Raw genomic sequence first — 19,160 nt, 5'->3', positions numbered from 1 at the left:
AGATGGGATAACAATTGAGATGTAATATGAATAGATTAATAAAATATATTTAAAAAATAAAATAAATACCTTAAGAAAAAAGAGATGCTGTGAATGGATGCCTGGTCAGAATGACAGGATAAGTCTCTTGGGGACTGAAAAGCACAGCACATCCCCAGCACCACGGCAAGTACAGCATAAGAAGCCATTCAATAAATGCCACTATTGGCTGGTTAGTATGCTGATTGACAGATGGCATCACCTGTGTTGTTACCACTGATGACAAGTACAAAGCCCAGTTAGTGCTGTGGGTGGGGAGAGGGAGAGGGAGATAGAGACTCACATAGGTGACAGAGAAAGATTGACTCTACACAGCTAAGTCTGGTCTCAAATTTGTGATCCTCCTGACTCGGCTTTCTGAATGCTAGGATTCTAGACAGGTACCACCCAAACTAGCTCAGATAATTTTATAAAAAGGTTTTTTTTTTGTGCCATTATTAACATAAAACACCAAATAGAATATTTGTTCGTATGATGAAAATACCAGTAAGCCAACTTCCTCCCTTAAAACGGAATGGCCTGTGTATTCTGTTTGTTATTGCTACTGTGATAAAAAAAATACCTCGACCAACAGCAATTTAGAGGAGGAAAGGACTTAGTTTAGCTTACAATTATAAATGATAGTCCATCATTAAGGAAAGATAAGCTAGGAACTCAAAGGCAGAAACTTGAGAAGAAGGACTGGTTGCTATCTATACAACCAAAGAACTCATATCACAACAACAACAACAACAAAAAGTACAGCAAGAACTATGGAGGATGATAGTTGCTGGCTGCCTCACAGGCTGGATTACATTCAACTAGCTTTCTTATACTTTACAGGACCACCTGGCAAGGGATGGTTCTGCCCACGGTGGGCGGGGCCCTTCTATATCAATTAACAATCAACCCCTCATAGGTGTGTCCACAGACCAATCAGATCTGTACTATTCCTCAACTGAGGCTTCTCCTCTCAGGTGACTCTCAGCTGTGTCAAGTGGACAGTAAAAGTTGACCAGGACAGTATGCTTAGATTAACTGATATCACAACCATATTCAACTCATAGCACCACAGAGACGTTGTCTTGGAAATTTATGTAGACTGAATCCCAGTCTGAGTACCGCCCATCTTCCTGGAGTTACTGAAAAGAACTCCCGGGGGTTTGAATACCACATGTACTTTTGAAGGTCACTGATGGGGAAAAAAAAAACTTACTTTAATTTTGAGTGGAGACTTCTCTCCCTAAAGAGAGAAACCTTACCCTACTTGCACCTAAGTAGAACTTAAAAAACAAACACTGCATTTCAGTTAGTATAATTCAAATAACACCCGCCCACTAACTAGGCAAAACTCTAGAGAGATAGTGAGACTCAGTAGTCTGAGGAGTTTCGCAAAAGAAACTCTGCTTGTAATTCTGTCCTGGCATCTTTTTTGACATTAGAAGTATTATTTTTATCCCCCAGCCCCTGGAAATGGCAGGAAGTCCTCAGGTGAGGTATTTCTATGTCATGGAGTGGGAAGTACATCCTGACAAACTGCTCACAGCCTCAGTGGGAGCAGAGAGGCAGAGACAGCTCCAAAGGTGCCAGGTGACTCATCCTTGGTAAGAGGGAAGGAGGTTTGTATAAATGATCAAGAAATGAATATACTCCAAAAACTAATTAGAAACATCAGAATGTGTACATGAAAGGGTCATTTTAAACGTTCATCCCGAAACCAGGGTAACCGTTTTCCTCACATTAAAAAAAAAAATAAATCTGGGTATTTAAAGAGAATCGGGATGGCAAATTGGGGTTCCAAGACAATTGGCTCACTCAGAGACATTGTAGCATTCTCCATAAGAAATAACCTACTGGATTTAACCAGTGGCTGTCTTAGAGTCAAGTAACCTGGGGTGCCTTCTACTGCGGATATGAGATGTTCAGGAATCTGTGTCTGAGGTGCAAGTCTGCAACTCGTAGGTAGGGAGGTCGCAGGAAATCTGGACAGATATTGGCACCATTTTCCTTGCCTGTAAGATGAAGGAAAGATGAGTGGTGAAAGAGGACTGTCCACTCTGAGAAAGCGTGACCTCACACACCTGGCCTGTCTCCTATTTTTTCCACTGGGCCTTTAAGACTGTGACGACTTCCTCTCCACACAGTATTTGAACCCTTACCTTTTATACCTACACTTGTCCCTTAGCAGAACACAGGCATGCCTGGAGGACAACTCAGCCAAGAAAGTGTTTGTCGTGCAAGCAGGAAGACCTGAGTTTGATCCCCAGAACTCCCACAAACGTAACTGGAGGATTGTGATTCCACTGTTGGAGAGGTGGAGACAAGCCAGTCCAAGGGCTCATTAGCAAGCCAGCCTTTAAAACTAGGCAAGTTCCTGGCCAGCAAGAGTAAGAGGCCCTATCTACAAACCAAACCAAATGGGTGAGATGTGATAAATGACAGCCAAGGTTCTCCCCCTACACACACACACACACACACACACACACACACACACACACACACACACACACACACCATTAGATACCTTTAGAATATAGTATTTTGAATTTGTGATGGGCTCAAAGAAACATAGCACCATGGTTAATTAATGAGTATTTGCAATGATAACAGATCAGAAGGAATAGAGAGCTAGCCAAGCCACATCAGTAAAGAGATGCTGTGAAGTGTCCCTCAATAGAAGAATGGATAAAGAAACTGTGGTACATTTACACTATGGAATACTACTCAGCTATTAAAAACAAGGAATTCCCAAAATTTGTGACAAATGGGTTGAACTAGAAATGATCATAATGAGGGAGTTAACTCAGAAGCAGAAAGAGTCAAATGGTATATACTCACTTATATCTGCACACTAGCCCAAGGGGCATGTCCCATGAAAGTCTTCACTTACCAGGAAAGTGGGACAGAGGGGAGGACGTCTTATTGGGACTCTAGGTGAGAGAAGCATGGGAGAATGGGGAAATAGAAAGATCCAGAGGGTCCTAGAAACCTACAAGAAGAACATTATGATGGACAGATCTGGGCCCAGGGGTTCTGCTCAAACTATGGCACCAGCCAAGGACAATATGTGCAGTAAACTTTGAACCTCTACCCAGATCTAGCCAATGGAGAGGACATTCTCCACAGTTGAGTGGAGAGTGGGTACTGACTTTCACATGAACTCTGGTGTCCCATATTTGACCACGTCCCCTGGATGGGTATGCCTGGTGGCACTCAGAGGAAGGATAGCAGGCTACCGAGAAGAGACTTGATACCCTATGAGCATATACAGGGGGAGGAGGTCCCCCTCAGTCACAGTCATAGGGGAAAGGAGTAAGGGGAAAATGGGAGGGAGGGAGGAATGGGAGGAATCAAGAGATGGGATAACAATTGAGATGTAATATGAATAGATTAATAAAATATATTTAAAAAATAAAATAAATACCTTAAGAAAAAAGAGATGCTGTGAATGGATGCCTGGTCAGAATGACAGGATAAGTCTCTTGGGGACTGAAAAGCACAGCACATCCCCAGCACCACGGCAAGTACAGCATAAGAAGCCATTCAATAAATGCCACTATTGGCTGGTTAGTATGCTGATTGACAGATGGCATCACCTGTGTTGTTACCACTGATGACAAGTACAAAGCCCAGTTAGTGCTGTGGGTGGGGAGAGGGAGAGGGAGATAGAGACTCACATAGGTGACAGAGAAAGATTGACTCTACACAGCTAAGTCTGGTCTCAAATTTGTGATCCTCCTGACTCGGCTTTCTGAATGCTAGGATTCTAGACAGGTACCACCCAAACTAGCTCAGATAATTTTATAAAAAGGTTTTTTTTTTTGTGCCATTATTAACATAAAACACCAAATAGAATATTTGTTCGTATGATGAAAATACCAGTAAGCCAACTTCCTCCCTTAAAACGGAATGGCCTGTGTATTCTGTTTGTTATTGCTACTGTGATAAAAAAAATACCTCGACCAACAGCAATTTAGAGGAGGAAAGGACTTAGTTTAGCTTACAATTATAAATGATAGTCCATCATTAAGGAAAGATAAGCTAGGAACTCAAAGGCAGAAACTTGAGAAGAAGGACTGGTTGCTATCTATACAACCAAAGAACTCATATCACAACAACAACAACAACAAAAAGTACAGCAAGAACTATGGAGGATGATAGTTGCTGGCTGCCTCACAGGCTGGATTACATTCAACTAGCTTTCTTATACTTTACAGGACCACCTGGCAAGGGATGGTTCTGCCCACGGTGGGCGGGGCCCTTCTATATCAATTAACAATCAACCCCTCATAGGTGTGTCCACAGACCAATCAGATCTGTACTATTCCTCAACTGAGGCTTCTCCTCTCAGGTGACTCTCAGCTGTGTCAAGTGGACAGTAAAAGTTGACCAGGACAGTATGCTTAGATTAACTGATATCACAACCATATTCAACTCATAGCACCACAGAGACGTTGTCTTGGAAATTTATGTAGACTGAATCCCAGTCTGAGTACCGCCCATCTTCCTGGAGTTACTGAAAAGAACTCCCGGGGGTTTGAATACCACATGTACTTTTGAAGGTCACTGATGGGGAAAAAAAAACTTACTTTAATTTTGAGTGGAGACTTCTCTCCCTAAAGAGAGAAACCTTACCCTACTTGCACCTAAGTAGAACTTAAAAAACAAACACTGCATTTCAGTTAGTATAATTCAAATAACACCCGCCCACTAACTAGGCAAAACTCTAGAGAGATAGTGAGACTCAGTAGTCTGAGGAGTTTCGCAAAAGAAACTCTGCTTGTAATTCTGTCCTGGCATCTTTTTTGACATTAGAAGTATTATTTTTATCCCCCAGCCCCTGGAAATGGCAGGAAGTCCTCAGGTGAGGTATTTCTATGTCATGGAGTGGGAAGTACATCCTGACAAACTGCTCACAGCCTCAGTGGGAGCAGAGAGGCAGAGACAGCTCCAAAGGTGCCAGGTGACTCATCCTTGGTAAGAGGGAAGGAGGTTTGTATAAATGATCAAGAAATGAATATACTCCAAAAACTAATTAGAAACATCAGAATGTGTACATGAAAGGGTCATTTTAAACGTTCATCCCGAAACCAGGGTAACCGTTTTCCTCACATTAAAAAAAAAAATAAATCTGGGTATTTAAAGAGAATCGGGATGGCAAATTGGGGTTCCAAGACAATTGGCTCACTCAGAGACATTGTAGCATTCTCCATAAGAAATAACCTACTGGATTTAACCAGTGGCTGTCTTAGAGTCAAGTAACCTGGGGTGCCTTCTACTGCGGATATGAGATGTTCAGGAATCTGTGTCTGAGGTGCAAGTCTGCAACTCGTAGGTAGGGAGGTCGCAGGAAATCTGGACAGATATTGGCACCATTTTCCTTGCCTGTAAGATGAAGGAAAGATGAGTGGTGAAAGAGGACTGTCCACTCTGAGAAAGCGTGACCTCACACACCTGGCCTGTCTCCTATTTTTTCCACTGGGCCTTTAAGACTGTGACGACTTCCTCTCCACACAGTATTTGAACCCTTACCTTTTATACCTACACTTGTCCCTTAGCAGAACACAGGCATGCCTGGAGGACAACTCAGCCAAGAAAGTGTTTGTCGTGCAAGCAGGAAGACCTGAGTTTGATCCCCAGAACTCCCACAAACGTAACTGGAGGATTGTGATTCCACTGTTGGAGAGGTGGAGACAAGCCAGTCCAAGGGCTCATTAGCAAGCCAGCCTTTAAAACTAGGCAAGTTCCTGGCCAGCAAGAGTAAGAGGCCCTATCTACAAACCAAACCAAATGGGTGAGATGTGATAAATGACAGCCAAGGTTCTCCCCCTACACACACACACACACACACACACACACACACACACACACACACACACACACACACAAACACACACACAAACACACAGAGACACGCCATTGGAATAAACTGGTCACATAGTATACATGAACAGGGTAAATCTAAACAAAAATTACTACGAACGTGACCTGTTTATATCTTTGGCACTACAGGAAATATGAGCTTACCCCAGCCCTTTTAAGTAGCCTGATGAGTAAGGGAGAAAGATGACCACAGTACGGAGCCTATCAGAAATGACCACCCCACTCCCTGGCCTCCTGCTTGACTCCCACACTGCAGGAAGGATGGTGCTCAGTTGTCCATCTCTCTCTCAACCAACAAACCCCAGAAGGCATTGGGAGCCAAAGACTTTCCCAGACATTGGTAGAAGAGTCAGAAAGTCTCTGGCCAACCTGAAACTCAGCTCTGTGTAGAAGGTCTGAGCTGTCTGAAGAGACAGAGGAGTTGACTATGATGAAACGCCCTGGAATTTCACTGTCTATATATCTACATCTCCAGGGCCTTCTGGTATACCAAGAAAAATGACTTCATTAGGTAGCTCTAACACTGGATTATCAGTTAGCTTTTTCAAAAGCAGGATGAGTCTGAAGCTAAGTTAGTAGGCAATCTTACTTAAGGCAAATTTAGAATTTTATCTTTTTATTTGTGTGTGTGTGTGTGTGTGTGTGTGTGTGTGTATGTGTTTTATTTTACATCTATGATTTCCTCTTACTAAGCCATGTTACATTACTGTCCATTAGAACCTTCCCACTGCTAGGTTTTCCTCAGGGGTTTGCTCCCCATGAGCCACCTAGCACATCTCACCCATTCCGTCTGGAATGCTGGGTTTACAAGCATGTGGTACAATGTGGGTGCAGAGAACCAAACTCAGTAGGTCCTCACAGATGTGCAAGAAGCACTTAACCCGCCAAAAACCATCCACTGGGTCCCAGAGGAGTACATTTGAAAGCTGCCCACGTGACTGCCAGACACAGCTGAGTTTGAGCAGCACAGGTACAGAGTACAACTACTGCCAGCCCCATCAAATGAGGGAATCTTGTCTGCAGCAGCTGACTCGCTGTATGACACTCAGAGAGCCAGCTGCCTGTGTGAAATGAAGTTTCCTCATTGACAAGGTGAACCTAGCTTCCTGCTCTGGCTATTTGAAAAGGCTAACGTGTGGATCAAATGACTGCAAAGGATATATTAATTATTTCTGTGCCTGTTCTAGCTATCATTCCCTGGAGGTAATGTTGAGATGCTCAGAAGGAAAGAGGTGCTAAAAATACACAAAGAAGAAAAATGCAATAACGGTTGGCTGGGAAGAAAATCAAATACAGTGACCCAAGAGAAATACAGCCTAATTTATATCTTGAGGGTATGTTTACAAATTATTTTGTAAATGCAATAAAATAGATTGTAGAGTATTTGCAAAGGAGCTGTTCTCAGATCATCACTTGTAATTACAGCAGAAACTTACTAATTCAGACCCAGGCGTCAACGCGGCCTTCGTGTGCAGACAGAGGGGTTGCTGTGCGAATCCATTAGCTAATCAATTAATTTGTTATGGAACAAACTCTATTAGAGAAGAGTTATCAAACCTACCAAACAGGACACCGTAGGGGGAAAATGCATTTTTAATCGCCTTATACCACTGTGGAATAAATGCAAAAGAGAACCTTGGCCATTCATTTGTGCAGAGAAGGCAAGAACACGAGCCATGGCAAGGCATCCTTCTTTAGTGGGTTCCAGGGGCCATGATCTTGGTTTGGGTTCCAGGGGCCATGACCTTGGTTTGACAGTGGGTGCCCTCCACAAAACTACTGTGGATATTCATGAAGCATCCCTAGTGCTCCCTGAGATCCCTGCTATCTGATTGCTTTTTGCTCATATTATTTTCCGCGAGCTCTGTGCAAAAGGAACCACAGAGCACTGTTCACATTTGAGCAAGCCTGCCAGCTGACAGGGAGGGAGGGGAAGGAGAGCGCAATGCTTAGCAGCCTTCTTTGGTATATCCATCTTTGAAGAGCTGACTAAGTTCAAGGAAGATCATGCTAGCAAAGCATCCACTTTCCAAGAGCAGCCTGGCCGAATTAACTCATAGCTGGGTTAGGATCACTTATTCGGTCCTCTGCCAGTCAGTCTCAATGTTATTTGAGGAAACAGAAAGCTGGTCACTTTTCATCCACATAGAGGATGCAGAGAGCCATGAAGGCTGCCCCTTGTCTCATCTTTTCCACTTCATCCACATCAAGAATGATTCCACCCATGATCAAGATGAGTTCCCCCACAGGCACTCAGAGACCCATCTACCACATGTGCCTAGATCGTGTCAGATTAACAGTTAACTCTAACTACCCCAGAGTAAGGAAAAGATCCTGGGTGTGTGAAAAGAAAAAGAAAAAATACTGCCTGCATTTCCCTGAGCGCTATAATTTAGACTTCCTTTGAGATCTTCCCTTGGGCAGCTGATCAGAAACCATCTCCTGAGGGGGCAGGTATCAGCTACTTTTCAGTTGTTCTGTAGAATACCATGGCAATCGCCTTTGCTTCAGATGGGGATATGGTCCACGATGACAGCAAAAACACAGTAGCAGGAGCCAGAATCAGGCCTTGTAGTCGGGAAGCAGAGTGGTCACATTTAATCTTCACACAGGAAACATATACACTGATAACAGGAAGTGGCTATAAAACATCAAAGCCTTTCCCAGTGATGTACTTCTCCCAGTAAGGCTTTGCCTCTTAGAGGTTCTTTAACAGAGCCACCAAATGGGTAGCGAGTGTTCAAATTATACAATCCTGTCTGGGGCATATCCCACTCAGCTCACAATGTTTCAGTCTGCTCAACCTCTTAGACTTAGAAACTACCACAGATTGGCCTCTCTGGTGAGACAGCCACTGCTGAAATCTCTAAACTCTACCATGTAAGCCAATAACCTTGTAGTAAACAGCCTTCTAATATGTAAAAAATTCTATCAGTTTTGTTCCTTTAGTGAACTCTAGCTATACTCAGGTTATGATCCAGGAACTAAACAAGTCACTGTCACACTGAATCCATTAGGGAACAATTACAGCTATCAAACAAATCAATGGCCAGGTTTAATTACTAAGGAATTATAGGAATGTGTTACTTGTTGAGAGCAGATGGGCTGAGAGTCCTCTCACAGCTTAAACCCTTGTGCTCTGACTGAGTCCCAAGGAAGGTGCTTTTGAGTGCAAGGTGAGAGAGAACCTGCTGAGCAACAGCCTAGGCCCAAGCTTTGAAGGCCATAAAGCCCAAGAAGTGGCTGCCAGTGAGTAAGTGCCCTTATCCTGCAAGGGCTTCAGTGAGATAACAAGCCTCTTGTGAGACCACATCCCTCTCACCTTCCACCCAGACCTTTCTCCTCATATCCCAGCTGTGGTCACTCTGCAAACAAAATGGAGGGCTTGGAGAGAAGGCTCTGTGCTTGTGGGTAGAGGTTGCATAAAAATGAGGACCTCGGTTCGGAGCCCCAGCACTTACTTACAATGCCAGGCATGGCAGTGTACACCTGTTATCTTGGAAGGCAGAGGCAGGAGGGCCCTGGGATCCCAGTGGCTGGCCAAGTAAGACCATGGGTGAGCTTCAGGTTCAGTGAGAGACACTGCCTCAAAAATAGGTAGAGGAAAATGACATACATTGACACATGGCTTACACACACACACACACACACACACACACACACACACACACAGAAATAGAGAGAGAGAGAGAGAGAGAGAGAGAGAGAGAGAGAGAGAGAGAGAGAGAAAGGATATCTAATAGTACAAGTATTCAGCTCTGAATACAGAGATTAGAAACAGACCAAGAACCAGAACCCAAAAGAAGAGTGAAACTCCTGAGGCTGCAGTACGTAGCTAAGCTCTTGGGAATACTACTTAAATGCCTCAGTTTGTTTCAAAAGTTAGTGCCAGTGTAGTGGTGTGAGCTTGCTGGCTGCAGAGGCAGAGACAGAGGCAGGTTGATCTCTGAGGCTCACTGATTAAGTCAGCTGGTCTAGCTTAGTGAGAAAGCTCCAGGCCAACAAGAACTGCTGTCTCCCAAAGGCTGGTAGGGGCCCATGAGATGGCTCACATAGAGAGGCACTTGCTGCCAAGTTTTAAAACTTGAGTTTGATCTCTGGGACACCCTCACTCCATAGCTGAAGGAAAGAATCTCTTCCTTCAAGTTGTCTTCTGCCCACCACATATGCTCACCCTGCCAAATAATAAAGTAGATGAACAGTGCCCAAAAGAAATGACACTGGATGTTAGTCCTTAGTCTCTGGCCTCTGCAAGCACAGGCACACATGTGTGCAGTCACCTGTGCACATGTACACACACACACACACACACACACACACACACACACACACACACACACACACCAGCATGACTTTGGGGATTATGAGTTCAAAAATAATCACTAGTTAGCGCTGCAACAAGAAATTATTCCTAAATAAGATGTTTTAGAAACACCGAGAATTCTGGGACATGTTTATATAAGGGATAACATTATAAAACTCACCTTGTATAATACTTTCAAAAAGAAAAGTGAATGTCCATCCTTCACAAAGAAGAGTCTGTTTCTCTCTTCCGAATAGAAACACATACTTTGATCTGACCTTATGTGAATAAAGGACTCTGCTTAGAACCAAGAGAAAGAGGCCCTAAAAAACACTGCTCCCTCAAGGAATCCTTTTAGTCCTTTAAAACTTAGCACACAATAAAAACACTCCATTTAGCACCTTCCCCACTCCAACAGCAATTCAGAGTTCAGAGAGCTTCTGAGAAAAGGGCAAATCTCTCAAAACAGAATCAAGAGTCTTTCTAAGTTTACAGGCCACAGACATAAATAACAGCACTCACTAAAAATATTTCATATCCCAATTATTTATAATTTTATAAATAGCTGTGCCAAGGCTTCACCACTTTCTCCACAAACAGCAGAGTTTTAGGTCCCATTTTTTCCTAGCTTATACATGCTCACTGGATTTACTGTTTATTGATGTTTTATGTGTTTTCTTTTAGGTTAAAATAAAAATGGCAAAACGGGGCCAACAAGGATGTCTTGGTAGATAAAGATATCAGATGACTTATGTTGGATCCCCAGGATGGAAGGAGACCACAGGTTCATGCAAGTTGTCCCCTGACCTCCAAATATGTGCTGTGACATCTGACCGCATTCCCCCCCCTCACCTCTGCCCTGGCCCCCCCCCATGGCCCTGCCCGAGCTCACAAATGAAGTAGATAAATAAATAAATATAACACAAAGAAAGGGACCCCTTTGTAAACAGCCTCTGTGGTTTACAGTCTTGGCTCTTCTATTGGTTACGGGTCTTCCAGGATGCATACTGCAGGACTCAGTACTGATGGGCGCTGCATGTGTGGTGTGGTGTGTGTGTGTGTGTGTGTGTGTGTGTGTGTGTGTGTGTGTGTGTGTAAGGAGAGAACTGAGTTCCACACTTCAACTTCACTGTCCCACAATAGGAAGGGAGGGCTGTGGTTGGAATTGGCGTGCGGTACTGAAGCCTCTCCCTGGTGACCGGGCGAATCTATGGGCCAGAGAAACCACTAGATAGATCTGTCAAAGAAAACATCAAAGCCAAGCAGCACTACCATGACCATAGTTTTTGCTCAACAGCTTCAGGCATGTGGCTACCGAGCTGACTCTGTGACCAGCAGCTTGGGCAGCATCAAGACACAGGCAAGGCTGTGAAGGACGGGACAAGGAGAACTGTATAACTTGAAAATCACACACTTGAATTTTGCTGCACTGCTTTGTTCAGACAAAGACAACAGTATCATGTTAGAAGTTTGAAAATTTTGCACCTTGTACCCCAAGTGTAGCTATTAAAGATGCTCTCCAAGAAAGGGGCTGCTTCTCTATTTTAATGTTAAAGGATATAACTTTATCAACTCTAACTTTTCTGTGTTTGGGTACTTAAAGTTTTTGTTTTATATATTTGAGTATACTTAAATTATGATGGCGAAAGAAAAATGTAAAGTGAAGTTTGAGATACATTTCCTATCACTTTTGGTAAGAATTATAACTTATAAGGGATACAGATGTTGCTCCTCTGGTGAAAGGCTTGGAGAGCATCCAAGAGCCCCCATTTCCATCCCAGTAACCTCTATACTGGGCAGGGTGTGCACACTTGCAACTTTAGCATTCAGGAGGTGGAGGCAGGATGATCAGAGTGAGGGGTCATCCTTGGCTACAAAACGAGTTTTAGTATTTTAGAAATAAATTTATATCTAATTTGTAAAAAAAAAAAAATCAGCAATTCTCCTAGGCTGGTCTTAAACATCAGTGAGGAAGGTCCCAGACATTGCTATATACTTTCAGTCTTACCTACTCCCACACTAACATGTATATTTCAAGCCAGGGAGATGGCTCAGGAGGTGAAAGCACTAGCTACGGAAGCCAGACAACCCACGTTCAGTGTCTAGAACCTATGTCAAGAGCAGGGTGTGGTCCTGTGCATCTAGGATCCCCATGCTCTTGTGGTGAGGCTGAAGGCCGAGGTGGGAGAGCTGTTACCAAGCTCGTGGGCTAGCTAACCCACAACACACAGCGCAACAACAGAATGGGAGAGAGCCTAGCTCAGGACACACTACAAGGAGAGAACTGACTCCTGAAAGTTATCCTCTGACCTCTATGGATGTGCTGTGACATGTATGCTTTTGCACTCACACAATCCACAGAGTTAATATTAAAATATGTATCTTTGAGAGGCCTTAGGATAAGTAGGAAAGGGACATTTCTCCATACTTAGTCATACCTTGCAATTCTTTTGAAGCATTACTTAAGGATGAACAAAGTAATTTTAATTTTGATGTTGAACTAGGTGACATACAATGGAATTTTTTTTTCTATAAAATACTTAAGTGGTAAATATGGTCACCTGTATAATGTATGTATATAAAAATGTCACCGTGAAGCTTATTGGTTTGTACAATTAATGTAAGCTAATAAAAGTTGCCCAGGAACAATCCATGAGACTTTTAAGCTGATTTAGATGTGGATGGAAGGATCTGGGTTTGGTGGCACATGCCTTTAATCCCTGCACTCAGGGAGGCAGAGGCAGGCAGAACTTTGTGAGTTCGAGGTCACCCTGGTCTACAAACTGAGTCCAGGACAGCTAAGGCTACACAGAGGAACCCTGTCTTTAAAAAAAAACATAAAAAAAGAGAAAGGAAGGAAGGGAGAGGGGGAAGGAAGGAGAAGAGGGAGGGGAGGAAAGAGGGAGAGGAGAGGAGAGGACAGGAGAGGAGAGGGCAAGAGGGAAGAGGGGAGGGGAGGGGAGGGGGGAGGAGAGGAAGATGCAGATGGAAGGACCATGTCTGAATGGAGCCCATCTTTGGAAGTGACGGCTCTAGGCTCAGATATTACAGAGCAATTTGAGAAAGAAAAATGGAAGAATGAAGTCAGACAAACTGTGGCGACTTTTCTGGTCATTGTGAATAACCAGAATTCTCTAAATTATCTGTGGTGAGTATGATTTAATTCTTTGGACTCAATCTCTCCGCTATTTTCATGACTACCTTTTATGACAAATAAAAGGGTGCAAATAGGGGCTGGCGAAGTCACTTGCTGTGTAACTATGAGGACCTGTGTTTAATTCTCAGCACCCAGACAAAATGTCAAGCAATGTGCACGTGCTTGTAATCCCAGTGTAGTGGAGAAAGAGACAGGCAGAGCTCTGGAGCTTGCACGCGAACCATCCTGTACTACTTGTCCAGCCTCAGGCCAAGGAAGACCATATCTTCAAAAGTCAGGTAGTCAGCACCAGAGGACTGGCACCAAAGTTGACCTCTGGCCTCTATATCCCCATACATCCATATACATGTATGTCCCCACATAAATATCCATGCACACGCAGACAAAATGAATAGAAACAGGAACGCTCTCCCTGTGTTGACCTGCAAGTGTACAAACAGAATAGAATTCTCAAGAAGGCATTTGACATTTTATGTTTGTGTCATTTTAACAACACCGTTGCCCACCGAGGACAGCCATATTTAGAATTCCCTAATTCAGTTCCAAACTCTTTTTTTAAAAGCTTGAAAAATGAGGAACACAGAGACATTCTGTGTGAGGTCCAAAGTCTTGTTCCTTGTCCCACTTGGCTGTCACATTTTTAATGAATTAACTCTGATTCAATTTATGTTCCCTATTTTTTTAAAAAAGGAGAAACTGGAACATAAGGGAGTATAGCAGCTACAACAAAGAAGTGCACAGGCAGCTGGGGACACAGGGGGTCCTGTGAAAGGCCAATCCATCACAAGTGCATGAGGATCCAGCAACATCCAGGCTGCCTGTGAGTTTGCATCCCGGAGACAGAGGGACTATGCGTCTCTCTCCTAACAGCTGCTTTGTTTCCCAAATGCTCAATGACCCTCTCCCTTGTGCACAATTTTGATTCTTTTTTCAAACATAAGTTTCCAAACTTAACAACCTGAAAGGGTGGCCAGGGTGGCAAGAAGAGGCAGCACAGCCTATCGGAAAGCTTGAAATATCCAGAGAGGAGAAGCCACAGAGCCAGATGAAGTGAGAGGGAAGCAGATGTTTACACCGGGGGCTCCACTGAAGGAAAACTTCTCACGTCTTGCATTCCTCCCCAAAGAAATGACTCTGTCCCCAGTGCACAAAGTGACTTCTCTGCACATACGGCTAATGGCTCCATCACTCAGACATTGCCACTTCCACAGAGAGCATGAGTGCCAAACACTGCTTGTCTTATTAGCTTGTGAGTTTTCTTCCACATTTTTTCTAATTCATTATTCATTAGTTAGTTTTCGTAGTCTATGTATGTGTGCAGGTACATGGACATGTGTGTGTGTGTGTGTGTGTGTGTGTGTGTGTGTGTGTGTGTGTGTGTTCATATGTGTGCTTGTTCACATGGAGGGCAGGGGTCAATTTTGGCTGCTATTTCCTAAAAGCCATCTACACTGTTTCCTGAGACATGCTTTCTTTTGCCTGGGTGACACTGCCTGTGCTATGCTGGTGGCCAGCGAAGCCCAGGGATCCCAATGCCTCCCTAGTGCTGGCTTGACAAGCGTGTGCTACCACACGTGGGTGTCAGACGTGGAAATCAGGTCCTCCTGTTTACGTGGTAGCTCCTTTACAAATGGAGTCATGCCCCCAGCAACTAATCTTCTATATTAACCCTAAAATAGTGACTTCTTAAAAAAAATCTGTGTTTTTAGAATATGCTCACATTTTTATCTCAACAGATAGAGGATCAGCTTAATTCCACACAGGCAACCAGGGAACATCTAGGACTTAGTTCTAATTTCAGTAGGAGTCAATAGGTATCCAGGGCACCAACTTTAGATGGCCACAAGAATACCCACACTTTAGAGGATGCTGAAGGAACAGGGATTTTCATAGTGTTTATATCACCAACCATTTGTACCGTGACAGTAGGCCTGGTCCTCAAACATTAGGGAGGCAGGAGCAGGATTCCAATTCTTGTGCCTGTATTAAGTGATGTTCAATAAAGACTAGCTCAGTAGTGGGAAGTCCTAGACAGGTGGCAGCATCTCTAGGGATTGGAGCATACAAGGCCACCTGGGTTTGCTAGAACAGCTGGAAAAAGCCAGTGAGGGACTGCATCTTTTAATCCTAACATTGGGAAGTAGAGACATGTGGGTCCCTAGGGCTCGCTAGCCAGCCAGCATAGCTGAGTTGGCAAGTTCCAAGCAAGTGAGAGACCTTGTCTCAAAACAAACAGACAAGTGGAAAAAGCCTAAAGAAGAACAGCCAAGGTTGTCCTTTAATCTCTATGTGTACATTTGTGCATGTGTACCCATATACCATGTACACCTGTACAAACAGGCACATCTCATACACATGTACATATGTGCACGTGCTTACATTCACATGCACATGGGCACACACATGTCTACACACCAAGTTATAAATGCATGCACATAGGTACACACACATACGTACACATGCAAACCATGTTGTGCACTTGCACACAAATGACTTTATGCACAAAACATGAGATCCTAAAAACATCCAAATTAAAAAGAAATGCCAAGAATGGCACAATGGCAAACCTCACAAAATGATTACCAAAGAGGCATTGCTCCAGCTGCTAGGCAGAAATGCCTATCCTACTTTAAAAGAATTTACATTGAAGTAAGCAAGTTATAATTCACACAAGGACTACGCTATGCAATGCACTCAGAAATGTGTCCAGCAAAGAAAATCTGACCATATTTAATGTATGAAAAACAACCAGCGTGTAGCCTGAACACCGGGAGCTGTGACTCTGCTATTCCATAGTAAGTGACAATAAAATCCATAGGACAAACACTGGCACCACCATAGGAACCCCTGGCAGACTTCAGCTTTGGTTTGTGGCTCCATCCATTGAAAGGGTGCAAGTTACTAAGTCTGGGTCAGGTGGGGTGAAGACACCCCATATTAGGAAGAGTTCTCAAAAGAAAAAGGACTTCATGGCTCCCAACAAGAAAACCTAAGCCAACCCCCTGACGCCGAAGCCAAGCATCAGAAACACAGTGTACCTGGTAGGCTGTGATCTTGGCAGGTTCTTCCCTTTTCTGCTCTGGAGATGCTTGGCTCTGCAGCAGACTTCGGACAGTTTCCTCCATTCTAAGAAACAGAAGCAGAAAGACACTCTTCAAGATGGTTTCCCACTAAAACAGGGCTGACGTAGTCATCTTCTCTGGGTTATTTCCCAAGCTTAGACCAGAGAATGGCTTTCCCCTCTCCTTTATTTTCTGCATCAAGGAGGGGGCTATAAGATGATTAAATAAATTAATTAATGAAAAAAATGTCAAGCCCAAGAGGTTCAAATTCAAAAACAAAAACAAAAGCAAAACCAGACAGATGGAAAAGAAATTTGTCTGGCTGGTTAATGTACCCCTGGGATGAGGAACAGTAGCAGCAGGTAATACGACTCACTACTTTCAATAAATATTGAGAAAAAGGCAAAGCTGTAAATTTTTAATTTTAATAAAGCTTCAGAATAAACTATAAATCTCTATTCTCTTTTATTTTAAATAAGCATTTATCATGGTGAAGCACTACATCTCTACAAATTACCTTTTAGGCTGTTATCCAACTGAGAGGGTGTGACCAGGATTAAGCCTGGGACCTGGTATCTGCTAAGCCACCTAATTAAAGTGTCCACTAGAAAATTGCTACAAATGTTCTTAATTCAACCAGAAACTTTAAAAAAAAATGTTTAAAATTCTTCCTTTTGAAAAGCTGCTACTTTGCCAGAAACAGTGATTAAAACAATAAAACTCTTGTATTGCTTGTTAAAAAAAAGACTTTACTATTTGCAATAAATTTTCAGTATAGCATTCCCCAAAAAAATAGAGCTTAGCAGTAGAATATTTGCTTAATATGTACAAAGCACAAAATTGAAAGAAAAGAGAAAGGAAGGAGGCAGAAAGGAAGGAAGGAAGGAAAGAAAGAGAGACAGGGTAAAGAAGGAGAGGAGACAGATGGAGGGAAGGAAGGAGCAGGAAAAGGGAAAATGGAGGAAGGAAGGGAGATGGAGTGAGTGAGAAAGGGAAAGTAGGAAGGAGGAGGGTCATGAGGTCATTTACCATCATCCTGTTCTTGTTTGGACATCTGTACTCACATGGACACATCCCTAGCCTCTCCCTTCACTTATAATCTCTCCTTTTTATTCCAACAAAATATCTCACATCACATGGATAATCCTTTGATTTTTTTAAAACAAACCAATTTGCCAAGTTAACAGATGTTGTGTGACAAAGCTTTTCCTGGAGAGATGCAAGGCACACATCTCTGCACACCACTAAGGGAACCCATGACAGAGCAAAGAACTGATAACCACCAAAGGCCAACTTGGTACCAGTGAGTTCTATTGGAGTTACTTATAGGAATGGAAATTACTCAAAGACAGCTGCATCACCAACGCCCACCCTAGCGTGGATGACAGCTCACAAAGCTGGAAACCTGGAGCACACTGCAGAGCCTGCAGGCAGCTCAACAGGTTGGAGAATTCCCTTTCCAGGTGCCTCAGTTGCCCTAAGCAGCTTGGCTGGTTTCTGCTTCCTTCTGCAGCTGGTCTAGTCTGAGAGTCTTTGTAGCTTTGCTTGTCTGGAGGTCTTCTCTTCAGCTCGGCTTCGCTTTGTTGGAGGGGGGATTCTCAGCTGTTACTGCTTATTCTGGTAGAGAGGTGGCTGGTAAATCTGGTCAGTTCTAGAGACTTCCTGAAATTATTTTGAGTTCTTTACTTTCGTGCTTATGGAGCTTCCCCGAAGGATGGAATGTTTCCATCACGGGGGAAAATGTTATACAACCATGGATCTTGTACTAATGCGTTCTCTCCATTAACATGACACTGTTTCCTTCCATGGTCGTCTTCCCACATCAGCACACAAAGATTCTCTTCATTCGCCTCAATTACTTCTAAAAACGTCATGGTGTCCACACTGGCCGATAAATATTTAACCCTTCTGTTACTGAATTTAAGTTGCTTTACAGCTTTGCCAGTTCAGCCAACATCTTTACCTGTACCTTTCAGACTGATATGAGTATTTCTATAGCTAATATTACCACGTGTTAAATGTGCTCATTCTCCTTGGCTTTGAGTACCTACTTCCAAAGACTCCCATGATGTTAACTCCAGGCACCAGCTTGATGGGGCCTAGGATCATCATGGAAAGAAATGTCTGGACATGTGTGAGAAGGCATTCATAGACTGGGATAACAACTGATTCACTCCGGATGGGAATGACGCCTATGTTTCCCAACTCCAACAGCTCGCATCTTCAAACTGTGAGCCATGGTAATTCCTTCCATCCTTAACTTGTTTTCGTCAAGTATTTTGTTTCAGCACAGAGACACATAAGTAATAAAACCCTTACGGTCCACAGAGTGATAACCATTTCCATGTAGGGCACTAGCTTAATTTGTTGCTAAGTATTGTCTTGTGAGTCCCCTTTCTCAGCCAAATCCCATCTACTTTCCAAATCTGCCTCATGATGCACTCGCGTTGTTTCCTGACTTATCACCAGTCTCTCTGAACCCACACACTCTATATCATTCATTTTGTCCCTCTCACTTTAATGCACAAATATTTCACATGTGGATGTCTTGCCTCCTAGAGTAAATGCCAATTTGTGTTACGTGACTATGCCTTGTATCTCTCATGTTCACATTCATTTACAGATAAAGCTGGTATTCAGTAGACAGCTCATATCTGTCCGTTCATTTTCTAAAGGACGGCATTCTTCCAATGGAGTATTCCAGTTCTGCACACATGACCTTGACCTTGGGCCCCAT

The 19,160-nt window shown here is 43.3% G+C and overlaps 1 protein-coding gene across 13 annotated transcripts in view; it reads right to left on the bottom strand.

Annotated features, from left to right (window-relative positions):
• Positions 1-19,160, bottom strand: part of NCKAP5 (NCK associated protein 5) — a 915,906-nt gene that overhangs the window by 337,362 nt on the left and 559,384 nt on the right. For all 13 annotated transcript variants that reach the window (XM_084799427.1, XM_084799426.1, XM_084799429.1 and 10 more), the window contains one exon: positions 16,400-16,487. In XM_084799427.1, coding sequence (XP_084655553.1) covers positions 16,400-16,487 — 88 coding nt within the window. The remainder of the gene's footprint in view (positions 1-16,399; positions 16,488-19,160) is intronic.

The sequence above is a fragment of the Acomys minous genome (genome assembly GCF_964271855.1).
Source record: "Acomys minous genome assembly, chromosome: 1".
Classification (NCBI taxonomy): domain Eukaryota; kingdom Metazoa; phylum Chordata; class Mammalia; order Rodentia; family Muridae; genus Acomys; species Acomys minous.
Note: the sequence above shows the minus strand (reverse complement) of the source record. Positions and strands in the feature narration are given on the sequence as shown.